The sequence below is a fragment of the Sinocyclocheilus grahami genome, unplaced genomic scaffold, assembly GCF_001515645.1.
Source record: "Sinocyclocheilus grahami isolate Dianchi unplaced genomic scaffold, SAMN03320097.WGS_v1.1 scaffold222.1, whole genome shotgun sequence".
NCBI classification, from domain to species: domain Eukaryota; kingdom Metazoa; phylum Chordata; class Actinopteri; order Cypriniformes; family Cyprinidae; genus Sinocyclocheilus; species Sinocyclocheilus grahami.
Window position 1 is genome coordinate 1,566,184 of NW_015505401.1, and position 14,750 is coordinate 1,580,933.

Below are 14,750 nucleotides of genomic sequence, written 5' to 3' on the forward strand. Positions count from 1 at the left end.
TCTTGCAATTCTGTTTGATGAGGCTAGTGGCGCAGAAATGACTTCGTGTGTTGGGGAAATGTTCGGCAATGTTGTATTTACAAAACTTTGACTTTAATGAAACAGAGACTAGATTTGAAATAGTCTTAGTCAAATAATTTGGCATTACGTCAACAGCATTCTAAACCAGATTCTGAACATTCAATTGAGAATTTCCCTTGCTAAAAGTCTGGTGACAGGATCAGCAGTACAGTAGTACTTTGATTTATACCATGGTGCATTTACAAAAACATGGTAGTATTTGTATTTATTATAGCAGTTTTATTTAAGATTTTAAAACAAACCCAAACTTTCGATATGCAGCAATTGCTTTTATTAATTAAATAACATATATCATCTTTACATATACCATAATCAGTGTTGGGAAGTAACTAGTTACATGTAACGTAATTTAATTACAAAATAAATGTAACTGTAATCCGTTACAGTTACTAAGAAAACACGTGTAATTAAATTACAGTTACTTATGAAAATGTTAACGACATTTACAAAGGGGGTTACATTTGAATATTTACACACATCCACATCCAGATTGAATTGATTTCTTTCTTTCTTTCGTATTTTAAAATATGAGACATACGGCCCTATGAAAACACGGACTGGTTGGAACTTCCATAACGCGGAATGTCACGGAATATGTAACATTTGGATGAATAAATCAAAAGCAGGTCAGTACACTTTAATCAAAACGCGATATGGACTATGGTCTGTAAATATTCAGCAGCAAAAAGACTATAATATATGAATCCTGCACGTTCTGCGTGTCTCTGTTGACATTTTTTGGACAATTCCCGGTAGCCTGGCAGCTGATTTTCCCCGATTTTTTTATATTATTGTTATTATATTATTGCCTGCCGAATGTACTAAAGCGATTGTTTCCGAATTCGACATTCGATAATAAATCTTTAATAAATCACGAATCAGTTAGTCGTGATTGGGAACGCACTTCGGCTCGCGCCTCCGCCAAACGGTTTAGATCAGAGTAATCAATGCAAGAGATTCGAGTTGAGTGTATAAGCGTACAGGTGGAGCAGAGAAGCAAAATTAATGTTCAGGATTTCAAGTGCAGGTCAGTTTCATCTGTAAATATGCTATTGTAGTTTTGTCTTTGTTAAAGCAGTAGCAGCCCATTGCTCATCAATCATCACTCAAAATACTGTATACTAAAGGACATCATTATTATCTATTGTAATGTTACAGTAGCAATTTAGCAGACAAATAATCATATAGTTTATAATAGGTTTAGGGGGAGCTAGGGCAGACAACAGCACAACCCTTATGGAAATTAACAATGATTTTACCTAACCATGGTAACCACAAATTATTAACCATGGTTTTGGCTACACTAACCATAGTTTAACCATGGAATTTGTAGTAAAAATAAAAACCAATGGTAATCCATTTGCAAAAAAAAAAAAAAAAACCGTAGTTGGTTACTGTACTTAAAAAACAACAACAAAGCATTGTTAGTGCAGTGTTTCCTGTAGTTATGCAAAGATTTGGTTCCAAAAACAGTATCAGTAAACTATTTCTTATGATTTTAAATCTGCATTGAACTTCAGATCAATCTCAAAATAAAAGACGGTCCTAAAGTCTGATTTTGTGGTGGATGTGTTCAAATTCGATCATCTTAATTCAAGTGATGAAGTATTGTGAAAGTCTGGCAGTATCAGTGTCGAGCACTACTGTAAGCTTAACCCTGCATGGTGTAAATGTTTGAAAATGATTAACAGTTGAAAGCATTCATTAGACATTTAGAAAAGTAATCAAAAGTAATCTTTACTTTAATAAAGTAATTTTAAATTAAACATTTTAAATAGGGTAACTTGTAATCTGTAACCTATTAAATTTCCAAAGTAACCTTCCCAACACTGACCATAATTCATACAATATTGTCATTCTTCTCAGTGCTCTTTGCATTAACATTTCTGAGAGCAAACCTAAGACAATGTCTACAGAAAGTTCTTTTAAGAGTTGTCTTTGGAGCTGCATCGACCTCTAACACATATTAACAACAAACATGCGGGCATACCCAGTTTTAGCGTGACTCTGTCCATATTTTGGCGCCACATGCAAACCAGTCTTTCTATTTATATAACTGGTTTTATGAATGCACTCAGTTGCACTTGTGAACGTTAGTACAGGATCTGAGAGATAATTGGCATTTTTGTCTGATGGCAGCCTCACGGGTCAATCAATCAACTTACTGGTTTGAAGATCTACTCAAGATGACCCCGCATAAGAAAGAATGCTCTGGGCGAAATTCCTCCTTTTTAAATGCATGAGACCTGTACAGTCAGGTTTCTCATTGAACACAGACTGTTTCACAACAAGATACCGTAAATGTATGTTTTGATAAAAGAAAAAAGAAAAAAAGAACTTGACTTTTACACAGGGTTACACATCAAGACTATAAATGGAATTTGAGTAGGCCTGCAGGATTTTACCTTTAAAATTTATAATTTGCATTTATATATTGCTCACATTTTTTAAGTGGGTTTTATTAACTTTTTATATTTTTTGTTTTAGGCAGTAAATCTGTCAGTTACTGCAGAACCAATTAAACTTGAATTTTATAAGGAAGCAACACACTGGCACCTATGACCGATTTAATGTTATATAACCCTATCTGTTTTTGATCAACTGTTTAGGTGCCAGTGTTCAAGAAATAAAGACATTCTTTCTTAGGACATTCCGACTCATCTGATCACCTTAAGCTCGGGATGATGGTGGCATGAACTCTGGTGACATGAAAACAGTTGTTATGAATTTTGAGTGTTAGGGCAGCATTATCAATGTTGATCTTATTTTTTATTTATTTATTTAAATTTTTTGTGCCTGGAAGCATGTGCATCTTTTGTCATGATGTTACCTTTAAACTTGTTAACCTCTGAATTGTTTGAACATACTTAATAAATGTGTCATGCACTCTTTCCAAGTTGTTGTGTTAGTTAGTTGATTTATTTATTTATTTTTTTGCATGTATTCAGCATGTATTCCTATTGACAGGGTTTTGGTGGCATGAACTCTGAACACAGTTGTTATTAATTTTGAGTGTTAGGGCAGAATTATAAATGTAGATCTTATTTTTTTTAATATATCTTTTATTATTATTATTGCCTGGAAGCATGTGAATCTGTTGTCATTGTGTTACCTTTAAACTTGTTAACCTCTGACTTATTTTGACATATTTAATAAATGCACTCTTTCCAAGTTGTTGTGTTAGTTGAGTTGAGTTTTGAGTTAGTTGAGTTTTTTTTTGTTGCATGTATTCAGCATGTATTCCTTCTGACAGTATTCAACAGGACATGCAAATAATCATAAACATTCTTTTTATATTTATAAAAAAATAATATGGATGTTTAGCATACATATCTATCTATGCAAAAAGCTGTCAGTATATATATATATATATATATATATAATACTGACAGTAAAACGAAAGAAAACATTTTCCATTTTTCGATATCAACATCATAAAATGCATTAAACATTACATTAGAGTTAATAGTGAGTTAATTAAGGCTAATACTTGATCATAAAAATATAAAATAAAAACATTTGCTAATATAGTCAAAACTAAATGGTATGACACAGCAGAATTTTACAGGAACACTTCAAAGTGAAAAATTTGGAAGAATTAGGGAGAATCAATAAATTATGAATAATTTACTACCCTTGTGTAAATAATATGTATTCCATAAAAATGTAACTGTAATCTGATTATGCGCATTTTAAAATGTAATATACTCTGATTACAAGTACTTAATTTATGGAATCTGATTACATAATTCAGATTACATGTAATCAATTACTATAGGGCTATAGCGTGCAAGTGCCCATCTTTTTTGAAATACATAGATCAAAACACTAAATAAAAAACACATGCAAATGTTTGTTTAAATGAACATTAACATTAAATTTGTTAAAATTAGTTTAAAACATTAGGTATTTTGAAATAACAATGAACAATAATTTTACAGCATTTATTAATATTAGTTTCTACATTGCAAGATGTGTAAAATAACAGGCAAGTTGATGTCTTATGCACGAACAGGAATTAGCACTGAACGATAATTACAATAATATTTATAAATTAACATTGCTATCTGTGCATAGCTGAACTAGCTAAAGTTAACCACTAGAGTGTGGTCACTGACATTTAATCGTGTTAATGAGCCTTGATGTTGTTTCAGGACTTAAGTCAATTTTGTCTTGAATCTAATTCTACTGAATAAAAAAGCACATTTGAAATAAAGGCATGTCCTGTGTTTGTGCTTATATCATAGCGTTATGGCTATAAACATGTGACGTTTGAGTAGACCTACACAATCATAGTGAAAATGCACTTTCAGTGACATTTAAAATTCATAATGTAAACAATATAATAAATAAGTGAAAATGATTATGCAATTTTTTTAAATGTAGTTTCGATCATGCATTTCTCTTTCCAAACCCAAAAGAAAAGGGGGGAAAAAACTGCCTCTCGGTTTATTGACATCATAAATAAGTGCTATAAACAAATACATCTTTATTGAACAACATCTGAAAACATGATAATTTCATCAATTTTATATAAACTACTTTTAGAAAGTTTTTCGCTTCCTGACTTGGCTTTGATGAGTTTCAGCTATTAATAAAAGAAACAATATGATATTTCGTGATAGAAATTGGAATTGCTGTAGTTTATTCCATTTTTATTTTTAAACATAGCATACCGAAACCACTTTTTCTTGGAGTTTCAGGTGTTGCAACGCTCTGTGCGCACATAAAGAGGAGGCTTGTGGGTGGTGGAGTCTAACTGAGAACCTGGGAACTACGTTCAATACAACTGTTTGACTGTTTGTCACTACGTATCCCAGTGTGCACTTCTCCACTGTTCAAGCAGACGGAGGCACACAGAAGCGTAAGGTGTACAGTTGGTGACACTCCCCGAAAGATTAAAAAGTTCGCATTAGGACTGAGTGGGGAAACTACCATGTTCCAGGTACGTGTTTTAAGTTTAAATAGTTACAAATATTTTATTTAAGTTATATAAGCTATTTGTTTAAACCAAGCATGAATATAAAAAGGCGTATTTGACTTAAATAGATTGTGTGTGCATGTTGGAGTACAGCATGGAATGTGTGTCCTTATGGTGTTTTAATAGGCTAATCCTTCAATTATTACATGTTTTTATTTAATAGAGAAACTGGCAGTAGAATAGAACGTTTATGTTTTTAATATGGGATGACGTTTGCAAACAAACAGGTGTATTGTGACGTGGCTGATGTAGGGCGTGTTAGCACGTGTTGATTTTTTTTTTTTTGGTGTTGAGTACTCAGCCCTTCACCACACAGACAAAGCTTTGTCAAAGACACTGATATTCAGACAAGACAGACCTGTTTTCATGCATTGCTGATAATGAGTCATTGCCGGAGACAGGACAGAGAGGATACTGGACAGTGATTCAGAGACTTATAACAGAAGAAAGGATTCAAAACAACAAGAGAAGTTTCACTGATTGACTCATTGAGACTGTTTATCCGTAAAGTTTGAGTTATTTATTTGTTAACGTCTATTGGTGATCGTTTACTGCTTAAATAAACAATAAATCACTCAAATTATTAAGAAGAAATTAAAGATGAATATATGTGAAAAACATAAATGTTATCATGTAAAAAATCAGATGATTTATAAGACTTGTAGAATGATATAAGTTTCAGTTAGAACACTAGTATAAAATCAAGGAGACTGATTTTGACTTGATGATTTTATTCTCTAGATCTTTGCAAAAGCATATACAGTATACTGGTTCAGATAAGCACTGTCCTGAAGAACCTATAACAAAACATAAACAGCCTAAATTAATCTACAATGACCACACAGGCAACTCAAGAACAGTATACAGCAAAAATGATCATGATAAAAAGGGGTCCTTACTGAACCCAAGCTGCTGCGATTAAAACATTAGAACATTATTTAAAAAATTTGAATTTGTTCATCCCTTTTCAATAGCTTTGACATTAGAGAAAAGACTGTTGTCATTTCATCTTGGATATTCAAAATGGCAGCCGCAAAAGTAAAGTCAAACAGTCGTGCAGGGAATCTGCTTCGGAGTAGGTCAGAGGGGACGCTAATAGATATAGACGAGAATGTGACCATCAACAACAACAACAACCTTCATGGTAAGTATTTGTTAATAATGTGAAGACATTTTTTATATTTGTTCCACAAATATACTTTTCAAACTGATCTAATTGTCCTAATAAATATATGTATTAGGATTTCGTTTCTTGTCTGTGTTGACATTTGATCTCTTCTCTTAGGGGGCTATGGTTATGAGATTGGAAAAACCTCTGAGTGGCCTGTCCTACCGAAAGAAATTGAAAATCCAAAGCGAACTACCAACCCCTTCTGGAATCAGCTGGGCAGGTCAAATCCATTCTTAAATGAAATCGTTCACGCCAGCAATTACGACTCTGGAGTGTCCATGCTGAAAGAGGATCCCTTATCTCTGTTTGACAGTATTAATGAGGACTCACTCAGCACATCCTCAGATGAAACAAACTTTGCCCATCTTTTAGCACCCAGACAAAACAATTTAAACCGATCTGGGAGGTGGAGAAGTGCCTCGGATATACTTGACAGCCTTGAGAAGAAGGAAGATAAGAAGATGAAGAGACTTAACTCTCAAGAACCCTTTCTGAATCCTGATTTTGAGTGGCTGAAGAATGACAGAGAAGCTTACAAAATGGCTTGGTTGAGTCATAGGCAGCTAACCAGGTCCTGTTTGGACCTGAGCCTAATGAAACAAAGTCCTGGATGGGCCCAGACTCAGGCCACAGACATTCAAATCTTCTGCAAGATCGACCACAACGGCGGCTCTGTGCAGTTGCCAGACTCCGATATCACTGCCCATATTCCTCAGGGACACGTCCCCCCAGGTGAGATCCAAGAAATCGGCCTCAAAGTACTCCTCGATCCTCCCGCTGGAATAAACAACAACTACACCACAACTCTGAGTCCTCTTTTAGAGGTCAGCCTCAGTAACCATAATGTTTCGGGGGGCATTTCGCTGGAGATGAGAATGGCTGCCAAAGTAAAAAGTGACCCCACAAGCCATGTCCTGACCTCATTCGTGGGTCTAGCCTCTCAAAGGAAAGAAGGACCTTATCAGAAGATGAAAGACTGTTACATATACAATGACGTGTTACAGATGAAGCTCTTTGATTTAAAACCACGTATGTATGTCATAACTGCTGCCGAGGCCACTGTTTTGGAGCAACCAGCTATGTCAGTATGGGATTACTTGGATCGCCATATCACGGTTGCCGTCTACGGTCCCAAGCACATACACCCATCGCTCAAAGTGGTGCTGGTCATATCGAGCCATGATAATATTCCACCCAGGCTCCCTTTCTCTGATATCCAGAGGGGTGACAGGAACCTGCCTCCTGTTGTCTTGGAGCTTTGGGGAAAGCATCAGTTCAACCCACATGGTCTTAAAGATCTTCAAATTGCTTCTAGGGTGTTTGATTCAAGCTTCAAAGTGAAACCAGTGGATCTGAATAAAGAGGTCACGCAGGAGCAGCTTAATGCAGGAAAAGTGCTTCATCTACCGTTAGATCTGGTCAAGGTGAGTGGTGGTGAAATGTGTCCCTTCAAACTCAACATTAAGGTGAAGGATCCAAACAGTCTCACTTTGGGAGATTTCAACATCACCTCCCCTGAAGCTGCCCCTCTGAGGTCAGAAAAGCACAACCACAGGCGAGCAGATCAGCAGAGGGAAGTCACTCGTTCCATGCCCATTCCTGAGGAATCAATCCCAGAAATCCTTACCCAGAAGTTTCAGGACAGACCTGTGGATTTGCATTGGTATGGGGTAGCAATGAAATCAATTCTCAGACAACCGAGAGTGGAATATCTTCTGGAATATTTCAAAGGTGATACAATTGCTTTGCTTTCTAAAGAAACCGTTAGATCTGTAGGTCAGATGAAGGTTAAGGAATGGTACATTGGCTTTCTTCGGGGAAGAGTTGGCTTGGTGCACTGCAAGAACTTCAAAGTCATAACCAAGGATCAAGTCATCGACTTCACTGGAATTAAGCTCACCACATCAGTCCTCTTGGACAATATGACAATTCCTTTTAAAAAACTCACCTACATGTACTCTGCTATTCAGACCCTGGTCACAGAACATGTCAAGTGCTGGAGAAACTTTGCTGAGGCTCTTGGTTACTCGGAGGTCTCAATTGACGCTATCTCCAGGAGACACGCTGACACGGAGGTAGAGAAGGTGGCTTGTGTTCTAGAAAAGCTCAAGGAAGACTGTCATGCAGAGAAGATCAAGAAAAAGTTCCAGCATGAGCTTATCATAGTATGCATCTTTTATTCTGACATACAGTTATGCGTAGAACAAAAATCTGAGGGAAATTTGTTGTATTAATGATTTGTATTCCCCACAGGGGTTGTTAAAGATGGATGTTCAAGGTGTAGTAGCCCATCTCATCCAGGATATAGTGATTCTATCCACAGCAGTCGAGCTGGGAGTGCGATGGCGGGAACTTGCCGAGAGACTCTGGAAGCTCTCCAGTGCCCAGGTTGCTGCTTATGAGGCACCACACAAAGGGAAAAATGGAGAAGTTAGTGCCCAGGTGAGCTAAAATCAAAAACATACAAGTAATATCAATCATTAGATACCTTGTTCAATTTGTTACCATATTACTCACTTTGATGATCATCATTGACATGATCGACAGAATAAGGTCTAACCCAATCCTAGTCATGCCAGTTGACATGTCTACATCTAAATATATTTTTTAGATTTGATTTATTGTTTTACTTCATTCAATAGTCAATGTGGAAGCCTGCATATGACTTCCTGTATTCCTGGAGTAAGCGGTATGGGGACGGCTACAGGGATATGATCCAGGACCTTCACCTGGCCCTGGATAAAATGAAGAGCCCAGTGACCAAGCAGTGGAGACAGATTACTGGAGCTCTCATTACTGTCAACTGCATGGAGGTCCTCAGGGCATCCGCCTTCCTCAGAGATTAGGAGACGACTCCTGGAGCACCTGCACATCATATTGAGGTGATCCTGCTGAGTTCATACTAATAGCTGTGCCATATTTTTGACGTGATAAATATCGACTTTAGGTGGCATCTACCCTGTTATCTGAAAAGTACTGAATTTTTTTTTTTACTGTACACCTGTCTGCATATTTTATGTGTTGTATTCATGTTGAATTCACTGTGACAATGACATTTTGAAAAACGTTTTCTGGTTCTTAAAAGACTCTGAGTTGTTACTAAGTCCCTTATGCAATGTGCTTTTAAGGGTTGTTGGTGGAAAGAGAAATAGGAGATTTGTTAATTAATTCTGATAGAGATGGAATGTGAAACCTTTTCATTCTAGATGAACTGCCTCAAGGTTACCTCCTTTCTTTGTTTTACTTAAGCAGTTTTGCTTGACCAGTAAGTGTCTGAATCAGTACGTTTTAATATTTGAAGCTGTATGTGGAATATCTGGTATAAGTGTTACATGCATTTAGGCCCTCTTGGAATGTGACTTGTTATTCGTCAGTGTATATTGATAATTTCACTATCCAATGATGTACCATTATTCTAGGTTTAACGTCTAACGTCATATCTTTGTATGATACTGGAAAATTGTATTGATATATTTTGTGTATTTCTAGTTGTCATTTTAAATGTACTAACTACAGTGTTTAAGAGTGAGGGTCCTTGTATAATTGCAAACCTTTCCTGTGTTAGAGTCTTTCAAATCTATTTTGTATTGCTGTATTTTTTAATGCTAATACACTTTGAGATTTATTATAATTAAACTTGAACCTTTTGGCATGAAGGAGCTCTATAATAAAGGGCAAAGACATTAATAATAAAAATGATTTATTGTATTTTAATCCTGAAATTACTTCAGTAAACGTTGTTTAAAAGATCATATTTGATTTAATGGGAAATGCACAACATGCAGCATCATCACCACACATGGCACTATATCTGCATTGCATTCTGAGTAGTGCAGTGATGTGCAACTCGGCCTCAAATATGTCACTTCCTTTCAATGGTTTAAAAATGATGCCATTATCTGGACACCAGTGGATTCTCCGGTGACCTCAATGTCCCAGCCTTATTTACAATACAGGATATTCATAAAGCTCATTAGCCTTCAGCCATGCTAGACTATCTGAAGTACGGTCTGTTGCTTGGATATCTCAAGTGCTCTCAGTCACACACAAGCATAGTCTCTTCAAATTCCCAACCTTCCCTAAACGTGCTTGCACTTTCCTGTGGTATCTGTTGCTTATTTAACTTGCATGTTTACTTAGGACTTATCCTGCTAAGAGTTTCATTGTTCAGTGTCACCCTCTTAAAGTTCGGTTAAGCTGCATTTGGCCTTTTACCAAGTCATGATTGTGTAGTACTAGCAAGTATAAAAGCCTAGGAAAAGGTTAAGAATGCCATAGGAATTGGTCACCAATAAGAGTCAATCTTTGAGAAATAGATGATTTTTGCCTTAAAGGGACAGTTTACCCAAAAATGGACATTGTCATCATTTACCACTTAGTCTAGTATAACGCTTGCTTGATGACAGATTTTTCATTTTTGGATGAACTATCCCTCTACATACTCTTTGATTATTATTGGCCGATTACAAACCATCTCACATCTCTATGATATTAATGTGATTGATGTCCAAATCTCTGAGCTTGAGTGGTCTTCTGTCCCACAGCCCACAAGGGCTGTTAGTGTGTTATTCAGTGTTGGGGAAAGTTACTTTTAAAAGTAATGCATTACAATATAGCAGTACTCCCTAAAAAAGTAACTAATTACGTTACTTAGTTACTTTTTATGGAAAGTAATGTTACGTTACTTTTGCGTTACTTTTTAAATCTGGGCTGGGCTTATTTGTTTGTTTTTAATATAAAAAGTTCTTCTTTTACAAATGTAAAAGCCTTTTCACAACAAAAGTAAAATGAATGAGCCTCAGGCTGAAGGAAATGTAAATTCACATCTGTACAGTAGAGGGCACAGCTCAAACAATTTGCATGAAGAATATGACACAGGAGAAGAAAGTTCAACACTATTCAGCAATAACAAAAATGAAACACAAATGTGTCATTTTTGCTTAGTATGCTTGAATTGGATCATCGAAGGTCAGCAGCAAAGACATTGGTTAATAAAATGGGATTAAATACATAAATGATATTTGTCTTATTTAACATAATTATTGCATTTGACAGTTTTTATTCATTTTGAGGAATACTGAATCTGTTCACATTTAGTGTAGAACTACAGTAAGCATCACGTTCACACAGCGCACACAACGCCTATGCACTTACTCCCGATTTCTCTCAATATGGCAACACAAGAGCTGTCAGTCAGTACATGGGGGGAAAAGTAACTGGAGTTACTTGTTTGAAAACGTAACTCAGATATTTCCTTCTAAATTAAAAAGTAATGCGTTACTTTACTAGTTACTTAAAAAAGTAATCTGATTATGTAACTTGCGTTACTTGTAATGCGTAACCCCCAAATACTGGTGTTATTTTAGGTAACACTGACCCAGTCCCAATCTCAGCATGCGATAAGGAGGGATTCTGATTGGTTATCTAGAGTGAAGTTTGCAAACTGAAGATCAAATTAAACTAATACTGACCCAAATAAAAGACAGAGGTTTCTTGAGAAAAGTTCTGTGTATTAAAGAGACAGCTCAGCCAAAAATGGGTTTCCTCTCCCTCATTTCATTTCAAACAATCTTGGGGCCCATTGTCCATAGTATGGACAATAAATAATATGGACGTTAATGGGACCCGAATCTATTTAGTTACCAACATTCTTCAAAATATCCCCAAAAGAAAGAAATGCGTACTGGTTTGGAATTATATGAGGGTGAGTAAATGATATTTATTTAAAGCTGCAGTCCGTAAATTTTGCCTCTTTGTCGCCATCTCTGTTTGAAAACCTGGAATTGCAGTTACTCGTGGAATTATCTAACTTGCTTGGGTTGTTCTCTGGCATGGCTCCAGCTCAGATGAATCTAATGTTTTGAGGAGTATGTGTGGCAGTCAGTCACCGCACCGGTGTGAATCCTATACTTAGTAATCACAGATTCTAGCCTACATCTTGGAATATATGACTCAAATAAGAAATTTTCACCGGATATTGTCATCTGAACAAGCAAGTAACAAGTCTGCCACATTTGTTCTGACCAACTGAGGAAAAAAGCATTGCAATAAATCGCGCTACCAATGGTGATTTAATCTAACGATCGATTAGCTCATATCACATTAAACCGTGCAAATGATTATTATTGTTATACTTTATTCTCAGATTATTAATGATAACAACATCAGTATTGCATGACTATGAGTATAATGTGTAAAAGCGAGTAGATTTCAATTTCTGTACAGTCTAATATCTAATTGTCATACCATTCGAATTTCATACCAAGAAATTATTTTAACCCAAAAAGCAAACTATGCTCCCTTTGAACTGGTTGTCTTTAAAATACAAATCTTTTGTAATCCCAGGCTATCTGTAATCAGAAGCATATTTAAAACTGGAATATAATTTAATTTCATTATGTGTTTCATATAATCCTTTCTAAATTCAAAATGATTTTTTGACATTTAATTATTCTAGCTGCTGTGAGAAAAGGCTAACGATCTGCCACCTGCAGCATCCTCACATGCGATAGACTAGTAGCCGGGACAACTTCTTTATGTTTACAGAAGTGACGTAATGACGCAGCAGCATGCTCGAATTTCCCGTGAAAACCTACCAGTACCACATTTAAATTAGAAAACATTATTATAAGCTAACCGTTGTGAATCTGGCTAAAGTAAAGCGATGGTTCTGAACACTGTCTGGTTATGTACTTGCTCAAATATTGATTTTGGATCATTTTTAACCAAAAAAAGTTACAGACTGCAGCTTTAATGTTTCACCATCGATTTCTCAGTTTTATTGTAGTTCTTCTTTCACATTTACATACATTATGAATACTCAATAATAAACAAACATCCTTAGTTTGCATGATATTCTTGACATGTGACTGTCATTTATCGCACCTTTTGATTTATCACACCTAGTTTATGACTTCTCTTTAGCTAATTTTATATATAAATAAGTTGAATTCCAAGCGATTCAGTCTGCTTTTGGATCATTTTGTCTAGATAGGAATAGGCTTATTCCATTTCTGTAGGCATTGACTGTTTACTCTGAATGTTATTTGCACTATGACAACTGTACAGATCTGTTATTATGCCATTTTTTTTTAGTTTAGAAAACGTTTAAAACCTTAATGTGATAAAGAAGCTTTCCCGGACATGACTTGATGTTTAAATCTGAAAGCATTCCAAGAGACACAATCGATGGGTGTTGCTTTTTCTCATGTGCTGCGCCTATTTGTAAATGACTGATAATAATACACTCAACACTTGTTTCAACCCAACTTTGGGTCAAATATGGACTAACCCAACCGTTGGGTTAAATTACCCAACGGTTGGGTTAGTCCATATTTGACCCAAAGTTGGGTTGAAACAACCCAGCATTTTTTAGAGTGTACACTACATTAGGTACACCAACATTGTGCCAAAAACCTCAGTGACGTTCTGAATTTACCTTTTTCCTTTAAGGTTTGGTTGTGCACATATTAACTTGTCAAGTCTACTAAATCTACTAAAAGAGCATGAGGCCCAGTTTAGACTTGATAAAGCTGGGGATAATAAGAGCGTTTTTCAGAGTGAAAGAAATGAAAAATAGCCAATAACTTGCTAGAAAGTTTCTGTTCCTTTCCAAACATCATTAACTGCTCTTTGTGTTTTTGGTGAGAAGCCTTAGCCCTTTGTTTTCATACTGTATGGTGTTACATCATAGCGTCTGGTATGTGAAGAAATGGTACGTTTTACCTCAAAGAAGCTAAGAAATTCTCAAGGACTGGTTTGTTCCATTCTACAAGCAGCTCACCTTTGACATCCATTGAGAAATAGAGCAAAGCCAACTCAGCTTTAAGAGTTAAGGTCATTATCTACAATGAAATGAGGTGGAATAAAAGTCTTTTATGGAGTTTTGGCCAGTTAGGTGCTTGTTATTTAGATGGATTGCTAGGATGAATATGATTTTGTAAGCACAGATGAGTTCAGTGTGTGTGAATGTCTTTAAGAGTAGGTCTTTGTGATTATGGTTTTAGTTCAGTAAGCTCCATTGAGAGTTTACAGCTCTCCCTGTGAATAAAAAGAAAAAGACTATTACATTATGATTGAGAACTTTCTACTTGCCACCCAAAAACAACCCTATTACACAATGTAAAGGACTCATAACAAGAACAACTCTGCAGTTTTTGTAGTGAGGCTAATTGTTAATGAGTCACAGTGATACTCTGAGATCACATGGTAGAAAAGTTAACCTACTTTTTTGTCAAAAAGAGACATGTCCATCTTTATTTGTATCATTCCGGGGGTTTGACCAGCGATAAAGTTTGATCACAATAAATCAGTGGTTCTCAAGGGGGCCTCAAGATGACTTAAAATGATTCAAAACAAGACAAAACAACTATTAAAATAAGCCAAAACCAGGAGTTTCTCTATACCTTTTTTTACTGGTACAGTACATGAGCCCCAGCGAAATATTATTATTGAGAAATCATTATGTGTCAATGGATATTCTAGTACACTGACCGGAAAATAATTTATTTCTGATTC

The 14,750-nt window shown here is 35.9% G+C and overlaps 1 protein-coding gene across 1 annotated transcript; it reads left to right on the forward strand.

Moving 5' to 3' along the window:
• The first annotated feature begins 4,855 nt into the window (after positions 1 to 4,855).
• On the forward strand, positions 4,856 to 10,166 carry LOC107596642 (metastasis-associated in colon cancer protein 1-like). The gene is made up of 5 exons (XM_016287419.1): positions 4,856 to 5,026; positions 6,037 to 6,206; positions 6,348 to 8,398; positions 8,487 to 8,675; positions 8,876 to 10,166. Exons 2-5 carry the CDS (start codon positions 6,086 to 6,088, stop codon positions 9,077 to 9,079), a joined length of 2,565 nt encoding a protein of 854 aa, XP_016142905.1. The 5' UTR covers positions 4,856 to 5,026; positions 6,037 to 6,085; the 3' UTR covers positions 9,080 to 10,166.
• Positions 10,167 to 14,750: the final 4,584 nt, after the last annotated feature.

What these genes read in the sequence shown, in the direction of transcription:
- LOC107596642 (XM_016287419.1), top strand. Translation starts at nt 6,086, where the DNA reads ATGGCAGCCGCAAAAGTAAAGTCAAACAGTCGTGCAGGGAATCTGCTT. An exon ending in CAACAACAACAACCTTCATG is followed by an intron (nt 6,207 to 6,347) that starts GTAAGTATTTGT and finishes CTCTTCTCTTAG; the next exon opens with GGGGCTATGGTTATGAGATT. An exon ending in TCCAGCATGAGCTTATCATA is followed by an intron (nt 8,399 to 8,486) that starts GTATGCATCTTT and finishes TATTCCCCACAG; the next exon opens with GGGTTGTTAAAGATGGATGT.